Here is a 23,208-nt window from a genome sequence, read left to right as displayed (position 1 = left end):
TGAAAGTAGAATGAATTATATTGTGAAAATAAAAAGAATTAAAGAAATGCTGTCTGTACCTTTAAGCAAAATTGTTGGAATGCTGCAATCCAGGTGTCAGGAATACAGACATTAACATAGAACAATTGCACCGTTTAAGGGCAATTGGTGAAGTATTAGCCTTAGATCGATAAGAGTTAGTAAGGAAGTAGAATATGCATGCTGTGCCCCAGGTAAATTTTACTGTTTTGCTTTCTTTGTCCCTTTGTCTAATTCCCGCTCTTTCATCTGTATAAATAAGAGAGTTTGTGTCTTGCATGGTGCTCACGTTATTTGGGTGTATTAGCAGAGCTCTATGCTAATAAAACAGAGTGGTCTGACAAACTGTGAGTCCTGAGTCTAACTTTGACAATTGGCTGTTCTTCTCCAGGATAGTGCCCGTAATTCTGTTTCTTGTGATTAAATTGGGAGCGTTGGCAACACTGCAACTGTACCTATTACCCACAAAACTAGCCAGACAGGGTGATGGAACGCTCTTAAAGAGTCTCCTTAGGCAGCGACTGTGTCTTTTTATATAGCTGTACTGTGCCTACCTCAATGGGGCTCAGATACTGACTGGAGCAGTTGGCTGTTACTGTAATACAAACCATTGAAAGTATGGGGTGGAAGTGACCTCTGGATGCCATTTAACCTCTTCCCCACACACACACTGAAGCAGGACCAAGTATACCCAGCCTAAATGATTATTTAAACCAGCTGCAGAAAGTCTAAGGGGTAAGCTGCCCTTGCTTGCAGCTTACTTATCCCAGGTATTCCTTTCATAAGCTAGAAACCCCTCTAGCCTGGGTCCAGCCATTCCCCCCCAGTTGAGTCCTTGTTCTCTGCTGGTTCCAAGAGTCTCCTTTGGGCGGGGAGTCAGTGAAGAACCACGATGATGTCACTCTCCTGCCTTAAATAGCTTTTGCATATGGTGGGAACCTCTTGTCTCCAAGCTTGGTTCCCATGCCTCTCAGTGGAAAAACACTGGTCTTCCAAGATGGAGTCTAGTACCAGGTGATCTGGTCACATGCCCCTGTAGTGTAATAGCAGCCATGACTCAGAGGCTGTTTGCAGCATCCTTTGGAAGGCTCCCAGCTTTAGAGATAAACTTCTTGTAAGGCCTATTGTTCTCCCTAATGGTCCATTGACTTGTGTTTCCAGCCAGCCATCCAGACTGACAGTCTTTTGCCTTGTGGGCATTCCCCAGGTGTAAACACATTTTTAATAGATACATAGACAATATTCCTAACTTCAGATATCAAAATGATACATGCATACAAATAGTATAATCATATTCAGTAAATCATAACCTTTTCAATGATATCTCTCATGACCTATCTTGTATAAAATACATTATAGTTATGCCGTAATCATAGTCTTCATAGAGATATTATGATATGAGATGCAGTGTCAAAGAAGTGCATTATGGGGTGGCTAACCTCACAAAATTATGGAAACAAGGAAGACTAATTTTACCACTTCCATGCAGTGTAGTTGTAGCCATGTTGGTCCCAGGATATTAGAAAGACAAGATGGGTGAGGTAATATCTTTGACTGGACCAACTTCTGTTGGTCAGAGAGAGACAAGCATTCGAGCCACACAGAGCTCTTCTTCAGGTCTGGGAAAAGTACACTGAGCAACAATCTGTAACCCATTAAGCCCTTCTTTTTGTCCCATGACTGCAGGGGTGTTAACGGGCCACTCTACCTTGAATGGTCCCTTAGAATATATGTTAATTGCTAAACAATCCATTCCACCTTGCATTTAGCTGTGAGGCTCTGAGTGCCTTTCCCAGACCTGAGGAAGAGCTCTGTGTAAGCTTGAAAACTTGTCGCTCTCCCCAACAGAAGTTGGCCCAGTGAGAGACACTACCTCATCTACTTCCCCTCTTACAGTAACACAGTTACAGTGACCTTATGGATGCTGCAAAGTAACAGGGGGGTAACATTTTCAAAAACACCTCAGTGACTTGGAAGCCTAAGATCCTTTCAAAAGCACCTCAGTCATTTAGGAGCCTCACTTTCATTCAGAGGTACTCATGTCACACTCCTTGTCAATACCTGGCCCAAGCTGGGGAAACTGATGATCCAACCAGACGACCAAATTTGCTGATGAATCCTGGTCACATGCAACCTGAGGCACATTGTGCACATGCTAAGAAGAAGCTTCTTAAGTGACTTAGATGCTTTTGAAAATGGCATTTAGGGGCCTTTGAACATTGTACTCAGTGTGTCTACCCAGTTACAAGAACCTGACTGTGTGCCTACTAACAAGATAGTTAGTAGGGGCAGCACCTTGTGAAGATTCAGCAGTTATTAATCACTGGCTGTGTGGACACAAGCCATGTTTTTAGCCAGACATGCCCCTAACCAGTTAGAGGCATAGTAAAAAGTTACTGAAGCTGTGTCTACACTTACCACGCTACAGTGGCACTACTATAGCATGTCAGTGTAGACACTCCCTACAGAGGGGCAAGGAGTTCTCTTGTTGCTGTAGTTAACCCACCTCCCCAAGATGTGGTAGTTAAGTAAATGGAAGAATTCTTCCATTTGGGAGAACAATAACCGGTTGCCTGAATATTCAGGGAGAAGCCAACAAAAAGGGATACAAAAAGCCAAGAAAATGGTCACTTTGCTTTGGGACAAGTCATACATAAATCTTTCTCAAGCAAAGATCAGTGACAATTTTGTCTGAGGCCTTGTCTACACTGCTTGTTTCCACCTCAACCAACATAGTTCTGCTGACAAACCTTTATAGTGTAGGTTTAGCTTGAGTATATACTGTAGTGTTTGGTCCTTGGATATTAAATCAGTAACTGAAGCAGAAAGTTACTACGGTTAGACAGAAACAGGAGAAAAAAAGAGAGCTGAAAAGTTGCTTGCCTGAGTCGCTGGAAAATGGGCAGCTAATTGACTGGTAGTTTCAAGTAAAGTTCTTTGTAAAAGTTTGGCAGGAATTGGTGTGACCAAAACTCTGAGATAGCTTTTATTCGTGATCACTTAGGCTTGGTCTCTTCACTTAAAACTTACATCAGCCTATCTATGTCGGTCAGGAGTGTGAACAAGCATACCTGGCCGATAGTTATGCTGACAAAACCCTGAGCATAGCTGAAGCTCTGCCAATGAAATTATTAGCATAGCTAATGGCATTTGGAGAGGCAATGTTCCTATACCAGCAGAAAACTTCCTTTTGCTGGTGGATGCTCCATCTATACTAGAGGACTATGCCTACTTAGGTGAGGCAGTGTAGACAAAGCCTTGGGGAGGACTAGGTATTAGGTTAAGGGATGTCTAAAAATCGGGGGATTTGGCTATTGCTGGAAAATCTGAGCAGAACATTAACTGTTGTTAGCGCTATGTGAGCCAAGCAAGAGCTGAAAGAACAAGAGAAACCCCATTTGTTCAGTATTTCTTCTAACAACTTATTTGAATAAAACTTAAGCCTAAATCAGGCTTAATTTTTACACTCATGATTTAACATTGTATAGTATCTGTAAAAAAAAATCCTACATTTATTAGGCTATACAGTGACTGAAGTAGCTATTTTGGGGAAACTCTTCATGTTTTCCTCAGGTCTCTGCCTCCTTAGCTGCTGCCCCTTGCCTCCTTGTATGTATTTCATAGACTGTGCACCAATAACTGAAACTGGACTGTACTTACGCAGCTGTCTCACTTATCTGAGCACACCATATTATGAAAAACCCGCTTGCATGACATGTAAGTAAGGACACAATAGATCTCTGAAACATCAGCAGTATTTTGTTCAGAGATCAGCAAACAGATACCATGGTGCCATGGTTATTTAATAAATAATGATGCTACTCTGTAAGAATTTAAAATATCCAAACAAACAGAACATGACCTCCATAAAAATTCTCCCTCTTTCAGTCTCTCTAATCGCACAATATTTGCTTAAAAGGGACTCGTCCACAATGAATAGATATGTTTAAACATAATGGGCTATTTATAGCAGACACTTGTGCCCTTGTGGAAGATCATTTTTATATTATCTCAGGAAGGATCCTTTTAATTTACCAAACAGCCAGGCACACAGGCAGGATGACTTTGAGTGACAAATCAGACACATTCTTAGTTGCAGTGTGTACAGAACGTAGTATGGAGCTGTTTTGCCATTGCTTTCTGTGTATAGCACCTTTACATTTGCTCTTGGTCTTCTGCACAAGGTCTGTCGAGTTCCTTCTGTTTCAAATGGATCATTCTCTTCAGTATTCAATAATCCACACAGAGCACTTATAAGAAAATTAAAGCAAGATGCTCCCTTTCTCAGCATCTTTAGGGATCCTTGTAAGTCTGAGACTATTTCTCTGGGACCTGTTTTCTAAAATAATTTCAATAGTTTAACCTCATGTGAATTATTAGAGGCTTCCATTGAGGTAACCAAGTCCTCGTAGTCAGCGAGAATGGTTTCAATGCTCAGTGCAGATGAGTGAGGCAAAGCAGTCTTTCCACTTCCCACAATCCTGGGTCAGTGGAGGGCCAAACTGACCTCCAGCACAAATCAGAGCAGCCATAGGGCTGCTCTAATTTATATCAGATGGAACAGTCATCTGGGCACTGTTCAGCCAATTGTAGATCACTAGAGTAGAGTGCACCCTGGCTATATCTGTCACAGCCTTGGAACATCTGAGCATGCCTCCTATGCAGAGGCGAAGGGCAAAGGGTGTAAAAGTTGGCTATGCCGGTTTTATGCCACCAGATGATTCCCTTTGGAAATATATGAAGGCTCTTTTATTTTCTCATGATCTTTTCCTTGGGTTAATCAATTTTAGTGACACCTTACCCCCCAATGACTAAGCTAGTATTGAAGCAAAGTGTGTACTCTTCATAGAATAACTGATGGATTCAGTGTGGGGGAAGCGGAGGCTCTGTCAACCTATTGGTCAACATATTGTTGTCATCATGGAACATATGGCCAGGTTATTTCTCTTTTTTTTTCCCAGGGCAAGCAATTTTATTTCTTCTTTGCTCTGTTAGATACTATGACATTTCCTCTTCGAAAACCAGTTGTATAAAGGGACAAATATGCTAAAGTTACAAAGAGGTAAATTTTCTAGCGATAGCAGCCTGTCTCCGGGCATGCTCTTCTCCTACCTTCTAGCCCCACAGAAACTGCTCAGACGCCACCAACCAGTCAAATGCCACACTGCACAGTTTATTTCAGATCCCTCCACCAGCACCTCTACAGTTCCACGTGACAATACTATTTTCAGCGTCTCCTGTACCATCAGCCCTTTCCCCAGGGCCTGAGAGGAGAAGAGATCTCCCTTCCTTGAGCTCTCTCTGAGGAAGTCCGTGCCTCTCCCAGGCACTTCCTTCCTGTGCCTTTTTGTCAGTCCTGAGCAGATGGGTTAATTAATCCTTTGGCTCACCCAGCCAGCCAGCCTGATTAGCTAATTCCATTCCATTCCCCAATCAGAGCTCTCTAGTTGTTACCAGAGTGATCACTGCGAGCTCCCAGTGCTCTGTCACAGCCTCCTCGTCTTATGAATGCTCTTGAGGAGTCTTCCAATGAGGAAGATGATTAATAGGTTTGCAAATTGCATTGCAGTATAAGTTATCCATGGAATAAGGAAGAGATTTTATATTTGGACTGGGCCATATGGATTCTAAAATTCCATTAAATAGAGGGTAACTTGTCCTAATTGATGGAGTGGTCATAATGAAGGAGACATTGGAGGATAAAAGTAAGCCAAGTTTGAAAAAGAATTGTACTGCCACAATGATACAATCTAGAGAAGAAGAAAGAAGCAGCAGCAACAGCAGCCCCTAAGGGAAAACCTTATAAAGAGTTCAGCCAAGATAACCAGAACTAGAGATGTTGAGTTGTTTAACATAATCACCTTCTAAAGCAGAACTGTACTTTAAATAGCAGTAACTAGAAGAAGAACTGTTCCCCAAATTAGTGTTTGCACTAGTGACCAAAAGTCTCAGTCAGGCTGCGTACAGTTAGGTGCTGTACAAATACACGGCAAGAGACGGTCCTTGCTTCAAGGGCCAAAGGCAATAGAAATGTATCGTATTAGGAAGGATTAAAAAAGTCAAATATAAAGACTGCAAAGTTCAAAACAGTCAGATTCTCCCCTCAGATGCCAATCCACAGGCCACTCTCATTGACTGCAGAGGGTGCTATATGCACGTAATGGAAGATAGAATTTGGCCCAGCACGCAAGCCTTGTTCCTACCAAGATCTGTGTGACTGTGCACCCTGCTTCCTCAGCCAAAAAGGGGAGAGTTTTCCTACATTTTAATCACAATTTGCTCTGTTCCAGTGTACACAGAGATACGCTGAAGATCACAAAGGAAAAAAGAGATGAAAGAACCCCAAAAGAATAATGTTTCCAGGTACAAATCCAGCCCATTGAGGTCAAGGGGCCTTTTGACATTGACTCTAGTGGAGTCAGGATGTCATCCCCTATGCTTGGCATAGTCAGAGAAATACCCCAGATGCTTCATCAAGGTCAATCTTGTACAGTTCTAGTCTCCGAATAGCGGTTTTTGTAACTGGGCTAGAGTCACTGCCAATAGAGCACTGGGCCAATGATTCTGTTCCTAAGGATCTGTTCACATTTTCATTATTAACCCTAACTTGGAAGTTTAAAATTTCAGCTGCTTCATATCACCTCAGGATGAAACTCGAAAGCTCTGAAAATTCATAAATAACAGCACTAGACACAGGAGCTAGGAGGACTATAGCCCACTAAAGTAAACAATATGCAGAAAAAGAACTTTGATTTGATTTTTAAAGCATTTCACAGCACCTTTAAAAGTTCTTCAACTCCTGCTGCTAATTTCCCATGTGCAGTCATGTGCCTCTTTCTGAACTTATATACATTTCCATAGCAATCAATTTGGATGTTACAAAGAGGAAATTATGATGGGGGTGGGGAAATAATCTCTTAAAAAAACCAAAGATTTTATTTTATTGCAAACATTCCTCGTTAAAAAAAAGCTGGAAGAAGAAAAATAAAGCAAGTAGCTGATATGCAAGTCCTAGACCTGTCTCTAGCGAGTATGGTTTCTTTCAATGCCTTCAGTAAGACATAAGTTCACCCCGTAGCTATTGTTGCAAGCCCCATTTTTGTTTTTCTGCTGCAAAATGCTAAACAGTGTTTGATCTTAAATAACATCCTACTGCAGTTCCCACAGAAAACCGGGTCAGAGTTTGACCCTTTATTTTTAAACATGTTTTTTCGAATTTAATAATATAAAAAGAAGTAGTTAAAACCAAAATCAAACAAACAAACCAACCCAACATTTCCAGATGCCTGAGGAAATCACAGAGAGGAATAAACAGATTCTGCCTCAAGCTAATGTATTGAATATCCTTACTATGATTGTTGACTATTGTATTTTATCTTCCAGAGATGACCGCACACAGCCAGATATATTATTTCAATAGCATAAAATAAAAGTCACCAAAATGGCATGAAAGAAAATAAAAAGAAGTAAAACAAGTGGCTAAGGAATTAGGGACATTTTATGGTCTGTCTTTAATCAACAGCATATATAAAACAAATCAGGCAGAATAAAAGTTACATGCAATATACTGAACATGTGCAAAAGATCATTTTCACTAACGCAGCTTTTCTTCCAAAAGTCATAACAGTCAAAAGATAAAGAACACTGATCAGACTTTGCTAGCTATCCTTTAAAACACACTATGAACTTGCAGTCAATAAAACATGCAGATTTGAAGTGAAGTACAACACAACAATGTTTTCTTGTGGTTATAATTCTGAGTAAAAAAAAAAATTCTTTCAGAAATGAGATTCTGTAAATAGAGCCACACAATTTCTTCATTATGGAATACTGTTCTGAAAATAAATTAGTTAACCACATGCAAAAAATGCTGGTGTTGAATGTAATCTAGAGGACTGTTGTCCAATTATGTACTAAAGCTTTGAAGAGTAAGATTTCCAAAGTCAGATGCATCTATTTAGACACATACATTAGGGCACATCTAATTTATCCAAGTAAGCATTCAGTTTGGATATGTAATTCAGGTATATGTGCACGTGTATGACAGTTAGGTGCCTCACTTTCAAAATCTGGCCCTATATTAAATTCCCTCAAGTGTATCTGGCGAGCAGATAAGTCACAACAGTGGAAGATTCAAAGCAGAACATCTTTCTATTGCACTCTGAAGGCCTCACTTGTCACTCATGATACCTTAGCATTGAAATGGCAGAAGCACGTTGGCAGAACAGGGTGGGAACCCCTGCAGTGCCGATTGCCTTGCTGTAATTTTTTTGTGGGACCTAGTGATGTTCAGTCTTGACAGCTCTCAGGCTGGCAACTTTCTCACGCAGAGAACATGTTTTAAAGTGCCCTGTTACAGCACCTCTGGAGCTAAGTGAAAACAGAAGCATGCTGAACTTCCTGTGAACAGTTTGGACAGAGGATAACTGCAGTTTCAGGAGAACTTACCACTACTGTCCAGGAACAGGCAGGAAAAACACCACATACAGCAAAAACAAGAAAAAAACAAGGAAACCTGTGGAAAAAAATGAACTGTAGACTAACTAACCTACTTTACTTTGTCCATGAATTCATGGGAACATTCTTTGACTTGAATAAGCATGTCCAGAGCAAAAAGAAGCTACAGATTTCCCCATATCTCTCCTGACCCATGCCATTTTTACAAGGTTTTTCTTTTCTTCTAAAGCAAATGTTACACAGTCTCAACAAGCCTCTAAAACAGCTGCTAGGTGAGAACAATACACTGCAGGGAGAAGATAGCAATGACAACCTACTGACTTTTTATGGTAAATATGATGCATTTTACCCATAACAGACACCTATCACAATTACTGTTAGTTTACGGGACTATTTGGAATGTCTCTACTAAAATGATTTTCCTGAACTGAAAAGAGGGAGCTGGGAAGAGGCAGGGGCAGGCAAATGGGGCCAAGAAATGAGCATCTGATTTAGTGTTTTGCACAGGATCCCCATGGCACTGCCCACATCAGCAAAAAAGCTGGCCTGCAGCTGTGCATCGCATACCAACGTGGTGGGGAGCAGGACTTAGCTTGTGAAGCACAATGGAATGAAAGAGAATGGCAGGTTTTCATTCTAAGAGGACTTCTAAAGAAAAATCTATTAGAGAATCTAGGAAGCAAGAGAGTTGTGGCGTCCCCTCCTCCTTTCCTGTCCCTACCTCAATTCCACGAAGGTAGCGTGAACATGAGAAGATATTACATTAAAAATAAATGACCAACAGCATATGGCTGGGGAACTGCCCAGGAAAATAAAATCCTCCTGTGACTGAATTTCCCTTTGAAAGGAAACTTTTTCAGAGATAAACTCATTGGTTCCTTTAAATAATACCTGTTAAAGCAGATGTCTGGCTAATTAACAGAGGGGCACACACACACGGCTCTGACTTTCATCATTTACTTGGTTTATTTCTGTACTAATTTTCTGTTTTATATAATTTTTTTAAAATAGACTTTTAATATTGAGACCAATGGGATGCTTTGCCCACGGCTGCTCTCGTTAGGAGCAGCTCATGTTACTGTAATCGGAGCTCAGAATACAGACAGTGCAAGGAATACAAAGAAAAGAGAAAATATTCAAATGAGTAATACCTGGCATTTCCATAGCCTCTCATCCAAGGATCTCCAAGCACTTTGTAAACCCTCGGAGGGGAGCCATTTAATATCCATATAGCCTCACTTGCAGATGATTCTTTGCAGATGAAGTTCTGGTGCATTGGGAAAGTAAAATCCATCGCAACCCCTGGTTGGGCTCAGGGCTACAGCATGGCCATCTTAGCCATGCTGCACTGCTGGTGGCAGCAGCGGCCGGGGGTCCCTGGGCCCTTTTAAATCACCAGGAGGTGGCAGGCGGGGCCAAGAGATGCTCTGGGGGAGGTGCGCAGGGGTGGCCAGGGGAGAGACCTAGCATTGAACATTGGTGGAGCTAGGCCCCTAGGACCATACAAATCAGAATATTCCTGGAGACCATACAACTTGCCACCCCATCCCTAGCCTTTGTTTGCAAGATGCTGGGAATGGGCGACAAGGGATGGATCACTTGATGATTTCCTGTTCTGTTCATTCCCTCTGGGGCACCTGGCACTGGCCACTGTCGGGAGACAGTTTACTGGGCTAGACGGACCTTTGGTTTGACCCTATATGGCCGTTCTTCTATTTGTCACTGACCCTGCTGTGTTTCTGTCCTCTGTACATGTTGTTATTCTAACTTATTTCTTCCTTAAAAAGAGCAGACAAGCAGTTGAGCCTGACTGACTATATGTCTTGTCTAAGTCTGTCTTGCCACCAAGCTAATGATTTAATACAATCCTTCCATCATAATAATCAGTAACCTAGCACAACATAGAAAAAAACAGAGTACGGGAGAGGAAAGTTTGGGTTGAGTCAGGTGCATGCTTCTGTTTGATGTCCCTTCTCTCTGGGGGTCTGACTTTGAGTTAGGCCAAATTACAAGCACTGCAGATCAACCCACCAATACCGAAGTCCTGAGACAAGTTGTATGTTACAATGGGCTATATGTCAGTCTGTGTTAGACTTTGTACACTGGAGGCTGCTTCCCTGCTCTCTTATGGCTGCTAAATGAGTCATCGGCCTAATTTTAACACAGTGTTACATGATATAGTGCTTTTTTCCCCCCAATGCTGCTTTTTTAAGGTAATTTATGAAATAAGAGTGACTGTTCCCTAGCAGAGTGCATTCCCGTGAGCCTAGGGTACTGGATGTGGCGGTTTGACTGGCATGTTTCTGGGTCCTTAGGGTGTGTATACAAACGTGCGTGACAAGGATGTTGAAAGTTCTTTGGAAGCAAGGATTTTATCCTGTTGTTTAGCATTTTTCACCTATTCTTGAGTGCTGAGCATGCTTATAGAGCTAGAGCCCGACAACAGTAGAATGTATCTAATTAGGCAATACACAGCTTTCTCCAGTTGGCTAGAAAGCCTGATTTTGCCATTATTTGTAGCAATTGGGTAACAGTGCTTTTGTATTCATTTGCTGCTGGCAGCTGGCGCTGTGAAATATGAACACTTATATTTCCCCCTTCCTTCTTTTCCCCTCTCCACAATAGCCTCACTTGAGGCTTGCATGACAGACTGCTTCTTTGAAACTGGCATTTACCTCTCTTTGTTTGCTTTTCTCCTGACTCAAAACTTCAATCACCCCACTGCACCCACACGTGTGCTTTCTCATTATTCTCTGCACGGCTTCCTGCATTGGGCTTTCTGCTGCCCCTTGAAGAAAGCAATTGCTGGTTACAAAGCAATGTCTGAATTACATTGTTTTTTTATTTAATGCCTGGTGATCTTGTAACCACTTCTTTCCCTCTTTTGCTTTCCACTGCATGTGAAAGAGCTGCTTATAGCCCAGCATCTCCAAATCCTGCCTGTGCCTGCAGCAGCTAGTGAAAATCTCCCAGTTGACATTTTCCACTTCCGAATGCTTCTGTCAGCAAAAATGTTTACTGCTTTTGCTGTTCTTTTCTTCCATTTGGCTCTGTCCTTTTGCCAGCAGCGGCTTGCTGCACAGAACTCTTTTTTTCTATGCCTGAAATTGTAAACTAAATTTCAGCAGGCAGAGAGCTGCAAGCAAACGGAGTGTGCAGTGCTGCAAAAATCTGTCAGATTCGCTTTTCCTTTTACTCTAGATAGAACCTTTTCACTCGGGTGACATTGAACAGGAGTCTGAATCAGACATGCCAAACCTGTGAGGAAAAAAAACAGACACTGGGCTTGCTTTGGCTTAATTGGCTTGTGAGTTGCTTGTTGGCTAATTTTTGGCATGTAGCTTCTTTGGCTTGTAGCTTGTGGCAACTTGTTGCTTCTTTCTTTTGGTTGGCTCCTGGTAAGCAGAGGCCGGAGTGATGGAAAGAGTCAGGGGTGCACAGCAGGCCCACCACAGTCCCAGACTACACACCAGGGGGGATCTAGTCACATAGTATTGGGGTTCTTAGGGATTAGATTGGTTTGAAAAGGGATTAGCTTGATTTTTGGCTTATAATGAAAGTCAGGGTGCTTATTTACCACATGAAAGTTGGCAAGTGTGGTCTGAATGTATCGGCTTTGCAGAAATGTTATTTATGTTTGCATTTTGATGCCTAAGCTTTTTCTCATTGAAGGCAAAGGTTAAATACTCTTGGGCTTCATTGGGCCCTTAAGTTTTCAATATAAAAGGAGTTCCAAGAGAACAAATTGAAAGTATATTGAGGGGGATAATGTGGAGACATCTCTGCACTGCTACATCTGGTAAACATTATCAGGCAGAGGTCTCAGTAGCTTTGATTTAGGTCAGCCAGCATTAAAGGCAAATCGGGAGTGTTTGCTTTCAGTTCCAATAGAGAACAAACTAATCTGTCATAAACTTCAGGTCTTCACCTGCCCTGTTCAGAGGTCATTACGCAAAGGAGGCAAAGTATTTTGGTGGGGGCATGTTGTGCTTAGCACAATTCTCCTGCTTTGTTCTTCTGCTTCATGGACGGCATCTGCAGGGCTCCGAGAGAGAGGGATCCACTTGTTCAAATATTTTGAAATATATAAGATGTTAGTTTAATAAATCTCTGGGAGGAGAGAAAGGAAGAATTCCCCTGGTTCATTGCTTCCTCTTTGAACCTTGCATATGTGCAGCTGAAGGTTAATGACCTCTGAGTGAGGGCAAGTGAAGATCTGGCTTGTACAATAGACTACTTCTATTTTTTTCCCTCAGACTTGAAAGCAAATGCTACTGATTCCTTTGCATCCACTCCCCGAAGAAGGAATGATCTGATGCAAAGCCTTGAAAACTCTCTCTGATAATGTTTGCCAGGTGTTGCCCACAGTATTCGTCAGCTTAGCCTACTCCTCCTTCCTAAGACACATTTGTATCTGAAAGCAATTCCTGCCAAACAAATGATTAACATTGACTTTCTTACCTTTTGATCCTCATTCCCTAGGACCATTCCCTTGGAGATTTTAGCTTGTGTTGTTCAGAACTACAGTAGATTCCATTATTAGCAACTGGCCTGAGTTGCCAGCAAAAGTTGCCGTTATCCAGCAGTTGCTAGCATGTGAAAGGCAGGTTTTCAGAGCTGTATCCAGAGATGGAAGCACTGTGGACATGGACTTCCCTGGCTGCAACCCTGCAAATCTGCTTGTGGGTGGGGCAGCAGTGAGAAGGGGTGCCAGGGCTTTCCACAGGGAGTGCCAGCAGCGGGGCCCATGGATCTGCACAGTATCTCTTCCTGCACAATCTGGGGTTTGGGGCTTAGCATGTCCCAGAACTTCCTCCTCTATGTGCAGGGCACAGGGAGTGTGCAGGGAGAGGTACTGGGTAGCCTGGCATCTGGGCTGCAGCCCCCTTCCTGTGATTGCCCTGTCCCCCAAGCTCTCAGCCCTCTACCTCCAGTGCAGTCCCTGTCCAAAAGCAGGTTTGCAGGGCTGCATCCCCAGAAGGAAGCACTAGGACGGACTGAGCACTAGCTACAGGCAGGTTCACAGAGCTGCCACTGGGGAAGGGCCATCCCAGCACTTCTTTCTGGGACTGCGGCTCCACAAACCTGCCTGCAGCTGGGACCTTTCTTCCAAAATAATGTTTGCTAATAAGCGGCATCCCAGTGCCAATATCCAAATCAGTTAATGAGACGGGATTGCTTCCCAGCAAAATGTTGCTATTAACAAAGTGGTCATCATCTGGGTTGTGTGATGGGGCAAAGCCAGATGGCTACAGTAAAGTTGTGAGGAACAGGTATGTTAGCCCCAGGCTAAACAAATCCCTGGTACCATGGTAACCAAATGGCAGTTGCTCCATGTTAATCAAGACACCTGTGGCCAATTAAGATCCTTCTAGAATGCAGTGGAGATAGCTAGATTGATTGGGACACCTGAAGCCAATCAAGGGCTGTCTGGAACTAGTTAAAAGCCTCCCAGTTAGTCAGTGAAATGTGTGTGTGAGGAGCTGGGAGGAAGAGGTGCAAGGAGCTGAGAGAGACAGAGAGAGAGAGAGAGAGAGAGAGAGAGAGAGAGAGAGAGACTAAGGAGTACAAACATTATCAGACACCAGGAAGAAGATCCTGTGGTGAGGATAAAGATAGTGTTTGGAGGAGGCCATGGGGAAGTAGGCCAGGGAGTGGTAGTTGTCATGCAGCTGTTCCAGGTGGCACTCTAGACAGCTGTGATCCACAGGGCCCTGGGGTGGAACCTGGAGTAGAGGGTGAGCCCGGGTTCCCCCCCCAAATCTCCCAACTCCTGATCGGACACAGGAGGAGTTGACCCAGACTGTGGGTTCCACCAGAGGGGAAGATCACTGAGGTGCACAAATCTGCCAATAAGTGCAGTACCCACCAAGGCAGAGGAGGAACTTTGTCACAGTTGCTATTAAGTGTAATCTACTGGTACCATTAATCCAGGTGTCCATATCTTGCTACATTAGAGGTATTTCCAGGTATTATCTTTATTCTTTTTAACGTAGTCCTGAATAGGGTGTTGGGTTAAATCAGTGTTTCTATTTCTGGTGGACACGAAGGAGGGTCTTATTAAAGCACTGGGCTAGGACTCAGAAAAACTGAATCCATCCCTGGCTCTGCCACAGGCTCCCTACGTGACCTTCTGTCTCTGGTCCTCTGCCTGCAGAATAGGGATAACATTTCCATACCCTCAGACAGTAAAAGGAGGAACACACCAATGTTTGTGAGATGCTCAGGTACTATGATGATGAGCCTGAATAAGCACCTCGAGAGATAAATGATTATCTGGGTGAAATTGTCCTGATAAATAGCTGCACAGAGAATCCAGCTGTTAGTTGCTATCTGAACCTGAAAAAATCCCCAGAGAATATGGGAGACTCAACTACCAGATTTTTTTATTGTATTTTATTTTGGAGCCAGATCCTGAAACCACTTATGCATGTGCTAGCCCCATTGACTTCAGTGAGAGTACTCAAGGGCATGAAGTTGCTTGCATATAGGTGTTTGCATGATTGAGCCCTTAATGTAGTAGTCTTGCTTTCTCATGGTATTAGTAATCAAATGATTTATCTAAGTTAAGCAGTCTGCAGATAGAACAAGTATTTTGATCAGCCAATTAACTTTATTAACATATCATGCTGTGGAAGTTTAAAATCACAGATTTTTTTAATAGAATAACATTTTGTGCCAGCCAGTTGTGTTATAGTACAACCCCCACTGCACTGTGGCTTGTTTGATATAAACTGAGAATACAAAACGTGGTTTTATACTACATGTGTAAACCAAGATTTTAATAAAATAAGAACAATGCAGAAAAATTTAATATTGAGCTAAATTCTTTTTCTAATAACGTACAATACTGTAGCTTAGCCGTTTCCAGCATCTCATGTCATATCCTCCATTTCAGATTTATCAGTTATTTGGACACACAAAAAACCTCAGTAAATATTTCCTGACTTTAAGCTGTTGATACAAAGATGACAGATATTCCAGCATCCAGTAATCTCAGGCTTTCCTATATCTTAAGCAGGGCCAGCTTTAGGAACTGCAGGGCCCAATTCGAATACCTGGCAGCTGTCTGGGTCTTCGGCAGCACTTTGGTGGCAGGGGGGTCCTTCACTTGCTTTGGACTCCCTGCTGCCGAAATGCCGCCCAAGACCCGGAGCGAGTGAAGGACCCCCTGCTGTCGAAGACCCAGACTGCGGCTGGGTATGTTTTTTTGTTTTTTTTTAAAAACAAAAACAAAAAAAAAAGCACCTAAGGCAGGGGGCCCTCTTAGGTGCAGGCGTGGGGCCCTATTAGGCACGGAGCCCGATTCCAGGGAATCGGCCTAAAGCCAGCTCTGATCTTAAGAACATAAAATTGGCCACACTGGGTCAGACCAAAGGTCCATCTAGCCCAGTATCCAGTCTTCTGACAGCGGCCAATGCCAGGTGCCCCAAAGGGAATGAATTGAACAGGTAATCAAGTGATCCATCTCCTGTCGCCCATTCCCAGCTTCTGGCAAACAGAGGCTAGGGACACCATCCCTGCCCATCCTGGCTAATAGCCATTGATGGACCTATCCTCCATGAATCTATCTAGTTCTTTTCTGAACCCTGTTAGTCTTGGCCTTCAGAATATCCTCTGGCAAAGAGTTCCTCAGGTTGACTGTGTTTTGTGTGGGGAAAAAATACTTCCTTTTGTTTGTTTTAAACCTGCTGCCTATTCATTTCATTTGGTGACCCTTAGTTCCTGTGTTATGAAGAGGAGTACACAACACTACTTTATTTACTTTCTCCATACCGTCATGATTTTATAGACCTCTATCGTATCCTCCATTAGTCATCTCTTTTCCAAGCTGAAAAATCTGTCTTATTAATCTCTCCTCATACGGCAGCCATTCCAGAACCCTAATAATTTTTTTGTTGCTCTTTTCCAATTCCAGTATATCTTTTTGAGATGGGGTGACCACATCTGTACACAGTATTCAAGATGTGAGAGTAACATGGATTTATATAGAGGCAATATATTCTGTCTTATCTATCCCTTTCTTAATGATTCCAAACATTGTTTGCTTTTTTGACTGCTGTTGCACATCGAGTGGATGTTTTCAGAGAACTATCCACAATGACTCCAAGATTTCTTTCCTGAGTGGTAACAACTAATTTAGACCCCTTCATTTTATATGTATAGTTGTGATTGTTTTCCAGTGTGCATTACTTTGCATTTATCAACATTGAATTTCATCTGCCATTTTGTTGCCCAGTCAACCCAGTTTTGACTACATCTTAGTGAATATTATAAGTTGCATGTATTGATGATCAAAAGTGGCATTTGAAACATCAGATTCCTAGGGTTTACAATCCTCATCGGTAAGGTTGGCTCTGTTTCCAACTGTGCTGTTCTGAAGAAAATACAGTTTTGAACATCAAGCAATGTTTGCCAGAAATCTCTCAATTGGACTGATCATCTAGAGTCTAGACCCTGATTTTTCAAAATGACCTGCTTGCCTGGACCCATCTAAAGACCCACTGAATTGGGGCCTTAATGTGAATCCACTTTCTTAAAACGACAAGGTTTCTTTACAAATAAAAAAAGAGGTGGATGGTGTGGGGAGAAGGGAGGGATTGCAAAAGTAGTACATGAGGGAAGGGTGGATTTGTCCTTCAGGTAAAATAGTTTATGGAAACCAATTATTACTTCTGAAAGAAGAAAATTCACCAATATGCGGAGGTCCACCTTGGTGGTGTGTAAGTCTTCTGCCCACTCTCTCTAAATGAGTGATTTTTTTCACCCCAAATGCTTAACATAGACAGGCGATATTGGCTTGACAGTACACTACAGAGTTAGGTTGACATAAGTCAGATTACGTCAACCTAACTCTGTAAGTAGCTACACTAAAATGTAGCTCCTGCCATTGTAGCTTGTCCACTACACCGATGTAATAACTCCACCTCCACGAGAGGTGTAGCACTCAGGTCAATGTAGCTAGACCAATGCAGTGTCAGCGTACACGCTGATTTCCTTACATTAACTATTGCTGCCTTTCAGAAGCCATCCCACAATGCCCCACACTGACAGTTAAATTGGTGCAAGTGCTCCTGGTGAGGACATGCAATGCCAACACAAGGCACATAGTGTGGACACAAAAGTGATTTAATTACTGCAGTGGCTGTAAGTCAACATAACTTAAGTCAACTTAATTTTGTAGTGTAGACTTTCCCTCTGTTTTAGGAGCCTATTTTCAGTTTGTTGTATTAATGGGGGTCATGGTATGGTAGGTTAAATCCTTCATGCCTTTAGCTGAAAATGCACTTTTGTGCTTTGTATCAAATAAACCTAACACAATCTGAGCAGAAGTGCAGCATACAGGACACTTTTTATTACTGTGTATGCCTGACCTATATTGGAGATGGTCAAGTTATTTGTTATGAATGCACAAGCCAACAAATTGAACCTGTTTTCAGTTTGCAAACTGTTTATGAGCTGATGCAGATTTTTGCAGGTGGATTTGTTATTTGCATGTATTTGCTGAGCAGTTTATATATGTGCACTTCAGTCTATGAGTAGATCAAAAACTGTTTCCTTTGACCATTGCTTCACCCATCTGCTCTTCACAGAGTGTGACTGATCAACGCAAGCCCCCGGTCAGACAGCAACTTTTCTGACCATGGTTAGCCCATTGAAACTTTTCAAAGAGAAAAATAATTCCTGACACAAATTAATAATACACTTCCCTACAAATCCTCATTCACATGACAATTCATGAAAAACCCAGAATGTGGGAATGTTTCAGGAATAAAACAGGGTCATCTGAATACTGATTCCTGATGAACAGTATGATCACACACAACAGCACAGAAAACTCACCATGTTCAGATATCCTGCTTCCATTCCACTGACAATACCACCTTTCATTGTTCGCTAGTCCAATTTTCCTTCATTCACCTTTTGTGTCTTTTCCCATGCCACCTCTAATGCATGAGAGGAGCTCACTGTAAAAAAAGCCACAGTCAGTACATTATTCTCTTTCAAATCTCTCCTTAAAATGCATTCCTGTTGTGAGGCCTACAAAACACACAATAGCACCTAAGTAGCAGGCATGCTGTAGTTAGTACTTATTGTACCAACATGGGCAGCAGGTATAATAGGCAAGGGGAGCCATTGCCTCCCCTAGCTCAGCCATCCTGCAGCCTGACACCTCAGCCATGGTGCCCCCCTCTCCTGCCTCTTCTCTTCCCTTCTCTGCTCTGACCCTTCTCCCAGGCTCCCACAGCTTGCTGCTGCTGCCTGGGGTGAATCGTCCTCTCCTCCACCCCATCCCCTTCCCCCCCTCAGAGGTCCCAGCAGCTGCCAGCCACATTTCTCCTCCTCCTCCCAGTGGGGCGTGGGGTGTGCATGTGTGTGTAAGAATGCGAGTGGGGAGTCAATGGCAGACTGAGGGTGCAGGGAGAAGAGTGTGGAGGTGAGTGGAGGGGATCCATCTGTAACTTTACACAGTGCAAAAGCCTTCCAGAGGCCTAGTAGCAAAGATCACAGAAACTGTTAAGGTGACTAGATGTCCCATTTTTGGGGACTTTTTCTTATATAGGTGCCTATAACCCCCTACCCTGTCTCATTTTTCCCCACAGTTGCTACAAGGTAACCCTAGTTAAAGGGCCATTAAAGTGGTAATGCTTCCTGGGCATTGGCAAATGCCTGTTAAATGGCTTCCTTTGGCCACATTGAGCTGGCTTTTATATTGTAGGAAAATGTGTTATTGGGGTTAAAAATAGTTTCCAAATAACAACCCTTCAGTTCTTCTCTGTACCCAGAAGAAGTAACTGCTAACTTGACTCAAGGAGGAGCTGATATAGCCAGTGAGTTTATTTCTTGAACTAGTCAGTTTATTCAAACCCAGTTTAAGTAAAGGAGTCTGGCAGAGAATTCTGAGTAAGAACAGTGATTAAACTTCTGCCTTAATGCAGGCTGTCAATGACAAGCACTTTTTCAAAAGAGGAGATGAGGCTTCAAGTTGGCACAGATAGCCTGGCTTTTCATCTCTCTCTATACAGCACACACCGAACTGCCTGTGAGGCAGAGGAGAATCTATCTGGCAACTGAGCTATACCTATTGCCTGTTCAGTTCCCTTGGGCAATGTTACTAGTGCGTTAAGGTGAAAAGGGGAGACGGTGTCATGGGGTATCATAACCCTAGTCCCAGCTTTGGACCTTAGCGTCCAAAATATGGGGGTTAGCATGAAAACCTCCAAGCTTAGTTATCAGCTTGGACCTGGTACTTGCTGCCACCACCCAAAAGTGTTTTGGGGCACTCTGGTCCCCCTGAAAAACCTTCCCTGGGGACCCCAAGACCCAAATCCCTTGAGTCTCACAACAAAGAGAAATAATCCTTTTTCCCTTCCCCCCTCCAGGTGCTCCTGGAGAGATACACAGACACAAGCTCTGTGAATCCAAACAGAGTGACTCTCCCTCTCCGTTCCCAGTCCTGGAAACAAAAAGCACTTTCCTCTTCACCCAGAGGGAATGCAAAATCAGGCTAGCAAATTCAACACACACAGATTTCCCCCTGATTTCTTCCTCCCACCAATTCCCTGGTGAGTACAGACTTAATTTCCCTGAAATAAAGAAAAACTCCAACAGGTCTTAAAAGAAAGCTTTATATAAAAAAGAAAGAAAAAATACATACAAATGGTCTCTCTGTATTAAGGTGACGAAATACAGGGTCAATTGCTTAAAAGAATATTGAATAAACAGCCTTATTCAAAAAGAATACAAATCAAAGCACTCCAGCACTTATATTCATGCAAATACCAAAGAAAAGAAACCATATAACTTACTATCTGATCTCTTTGTCCTTACACTTAGAAACAGAAGATTAGAAAACAGAAACTACATCTCCAAAGCTCAGAGAAAGCAGGCAGACAGAAAACAAAGACCTCAGACACAAAATTCCCTCCACCCAAAGTTGAAAAAATCCGGTTTCCTGATTGGTCCTCTGGTCAGGTGCTTCAGGTGAAAGAGACATTAACCCTTAGCTATCTGTTTATGACAGGAGGGCAGCAGGGTGAGGAGGCAAGCAGCGAGCCAGCTGCACAGTGGGGGTGGGAGGGTACTCAGGGCAGACAGGGAAAGGGTTTGGCGGTGGGGGTGAAGAGGCAAGCAGCAGGTGGCAGGCAGGCGGTGGAGGAGGTGAGCAGACAGGGGATGAAGAGGTAAGTGGGAGTCAGTGGTGGGTGGGGGCAGGGCTGTGGTTGGAAGAGTTGGACAAGGAGCTTATTTCCCCCCCAGGGAAGTTTCACCCACTTCCCATGTGTATGAAATATGACTATTTCACTCTTACCTGGGCCTTCTTCCCTCAGCTTGCATTTATCACACACCCCCTCGTGTCTGTAGAGATCTCTACTCTATTTCTTGCCACAAACAGCTTGCAATCTAAACTAGAGCTGGGCAGGAAATACTTTTCCCCATCTCCTGAAAATTTTGCTGTTCCCCTTTAGGGCAAAACTGAGACCTTTGGAATATTTTTACAAGTATGTCCCCCCTCCAAATAGCTAGAAGTCTGGTGATCAGTGCATTCTCCAGGAAAGCAGGAGACTCAGGTTCAAGTCCCTGCTCTGAATCAGGCATATTGCAGGTAAGTGCCCTAACCACTGGACTATTCTTTCTCTCTGGTTTTGACCACAAATTACATCCTGGACCCGCCAAACCTTTCCTGATGAAATTTGATCCAAACTAGCATGTTCCCAGGAATTTTTTTTTGCCAAATTGGCAATTTCTGACCAACAAGAATTTTGTTGGAAAATTCTTGACCAGCTCTAAGCATATAATAGACAATGACTTTTCAAAAACATTTGTATATATAACGACCTGGACTACACCCAGTTATTGTATCAATGTAGCTATTTTGGTTAGAGGTCTGGTTTGTGCCACTTTAACTATATGAACATGGAAACCCCCTAGTGCAACTAGAGTTATATCACTAAGAAGTGGCTTATAGCAGTCTAGTTTATTTTGGTAAATTTCCAGGAATAAAGACAAGTGTAAGGCACCTTTCCTCAAGTATAACTGCATCGACTCTAAAAATTGTATTTTATCTATAGTGGTTTCCACATGGGTATAGTTAAAGTGGTGCAAAAAGTGTGTGTGTAAAGGGAGTGCCTGCACAGTAGGGCTCCAGTCCTAAACTGGAGATTATTATTTGTATTGCAGTGTCAACAAGACAATGAACAGCAGCAGCAGCCAGCTGGGAATCAGGTTTTGTATTTTATCAATCTGATATGTGAGCTACTTTATTTGAATTCTTAAATATGGCAAAGGTGTCTGTCACTTGAATGAATCTTTACAGTCCCCACAAGTTTCAAAATGTATTTTTAATGACTAATAAAATCTCTCTATAGTGGGGCCCTGTTCAGCACTGCAGCTCAGGGGCTGTCTTCATTTAGTTTGAGCGACACCCCCAAGGTTTATAGATTAGGGACTCCTGAGCTGAAATCTAACACACTTGCTGTCAAGGCCAGAAGTGGATATTTTTTTTAAGGATTTGAGGAGGATCTGATCCTCATTGTTTTGGGCTGAACAGCTGAAATGTTCACAATGCATGCTTAGGGGTCAAAGCTGAAGTGGAAGAGTGTCAATGTTTTCAATTCAATTCCAACACCAGGCACCCCATTCTCCTTCCCTATGCCAAGCATCTCCCTGCCGCCACCAGCCTCCCCTTAAACAAGCATCCTTGGTAGCTGAAAGCTTTAGGGCTTGCTCAGAATAGGAATCCTCCCCAACCTGTCACCAGATTTTGAGCTGAAGACACACAGTTATTTATATGGGTGGGTCAACAAGGTTCCAAGATACTTCCCTGTCTTGCAGAGCACTGTATAGAAAATGGTTAGGAGGAAAGCCATGATCTAATTAGCTAAAATGAGTTTCAACCCATCAACCTGCACATGGGGACTAGAGAATCTCCTCGCCATCAGGTCACTCTAACACATCAAAACACTTGTATTGGAGCAACAGGAACTATCTATTTCTTTGACTACTTTTTTTTAAGTTACCTTCCCACTGCTGGTTCATAGAGTTGAAGAGGGGAAAGAGAAGTCCTTTACACAGTTCAGCTGTCTGTGAGCCACCATATCCTCCAGCTGATGGGTGGGAGGTACAATATGAAAATAAAGGCTGCCTCTTCCTGTCAGCTGACTTGCAAGAACAGCCTGAGTAGGGCATAAAGAGCAAGGATCTTGGTTGGCTCTCATCTGTCTTGCTAAGTGGCAGGAGTGGATCTTCAAAGGAGAAGTAGGGCTGCCAGCCCTGCAACCATCAGCTGATTTGAAGCTTTGCTCTCAACAGTTTTCCCCTGAGCAGCACGGTGGAATGGAGCCAGCAGCTCTGCTGCATCTGTGATGTCTTGCTCAGGCTGATGCTGAGGAGAGAAAAGAGGCAGCACTTTCAAGAAGTTATAATTTTAAAACTCTCAGAATTGGGGGGAGGGATAGCTCAGTGATTTGAGCATTGACCTGCTAAACCCAGGGTTGTCAGCTCAGTCCTTGAGGGGGGTCACTTAGGGATCTGGGGCAAAAATTGGTCCTGCTAGTGAAGGCAGGGGCCTGGACTCAATGACCTTTCAAGGTCCCTTCCAGTTCTAGGAGATTGGTATATCTCCAATTATTACCTAATCTCATTTAGGCTGGTGCATGCAAGGAGAAATTCTGTTGACTTCACTGGGTTTGCACTGGTGTGAGAGTGTTTAGAATCTGTCTCTGTCCTGTC

At 42.9% G+C, this 23,208-nt stretch overlaps 1 protein-coding gene across 2 annotated transcripts in view; it reads right to left on the bottom strand.

Annotated features, from left to right (window-relative positions):
* ECRG4 (ECRG4 augurin precursor) overlaps positions 1 to 23,208 on the bottom strand; it is a 74,376-nt gene that overhangs the window by 34,247 nt on the left and 16,921 nt on the right. The window contains exon 1 of one of the 2 annotated variants that reach the window (XM_050922858.1): positions 18,319 to 18,430. The exons of the other annotated variant lie outside the window; for it this stretch is intronic. Within the exon in view, the coding sequence (XP_050778815.1) occupies positions 18,319 to 18,366 (48 nt within the window). The 5' untranslated portion in view covers positions 18,367 to 18,430. Of the gene's footprint in view, positions 1 to 18,318; positions 18,431 to 23,208 lie in introns of those variants that run through there. 2 annotated transcript variants of the gene reach the window in all.

The sequence above is a fragment of the Gopherus flavomarginatus genome, chromosome 1 (assembly GCF_025201925.1).
Source record: "Gopherus flavomarginatus isolate rGopFla2 chromosome 1, rGopFla2.mat.asm, whole genome shotgun sequence".
NCBI lineage: Eukaryota > Metazoa > Chordata > Testudines > Testudinidae > Gopherus > Gopherus flavomarginatus.
The sequence above is the reverse complement of the archived record's forward strand: the minus strand, read 5'-3'. Positions and strand labels throughout refer to the sequence as shown.